General features: G+C 56.4%; 1 protein-coding gene across 1 annotated transcript in view; it reads right to left on the bottom strand.

The window, feature by feature from the left end:
- Window positions 1–102, bottom strand: part of EMH_0044650 (3-demethylubiquinone-9 3-methyltransferase, putative) — a gene marked incomplete at both ends in the record, with an annotated part of 9,843 nt that extends 9,741 nt beyond the window's left edge. Inside the window, one exon of the mRNA XM_013495986.1 lies at window positions 3–102. Coding sequence (XP_013351440.1) covers window positions 3–102 — 100 coding nt within the window. The remainder of the gene's footprint in view (window positions 1–2) is intronic.
- Between the last annotated feature and the right edge of the window lie 157 nt (window positions 103–259).

Below are 259 nucleotides of genomic sequence, written 5' to 3'. Positions count from 1 at the left end.
TGCTGCTGCTGCTGCTGGTGTTGCAGCTGTTGTTGCTGCTGTTGTTGTTGCTGCTGCAGTGACTATTATTCCCGTGGATGCTGCTGCTCGGCTTGCAGACATCCTACCCTGCTGGCTGCTGTTGCTGCTGCTGCTGCTGCTGCTGTTGCTTCGGGGTTGTATTTGTTTTCTTGTTTGGGGCTGCATGCGCTCGTCAGGATCTTCGTTGTGGATATTGGCGCTGCTGTGGAGGCAGCAACCGTCGAGGCACAGCAGCAGC

Source organism: Eimeria mitis, genomic scaffold (assembly GCF_000499745.2).
Source record: "Eimeria mitis Houghton genomic scaffold, Emh_scaff1858, whole genome shotgun sequence".
NCBI lineage: Eukaryota > Apicomplexa > Conoidasida > Eucoccidiorida > Eimeriidae > Eimeria > Eimeria mitis.
This window is presented reverse-complemented; position numbering and strand designations above follow the sequence as displayed.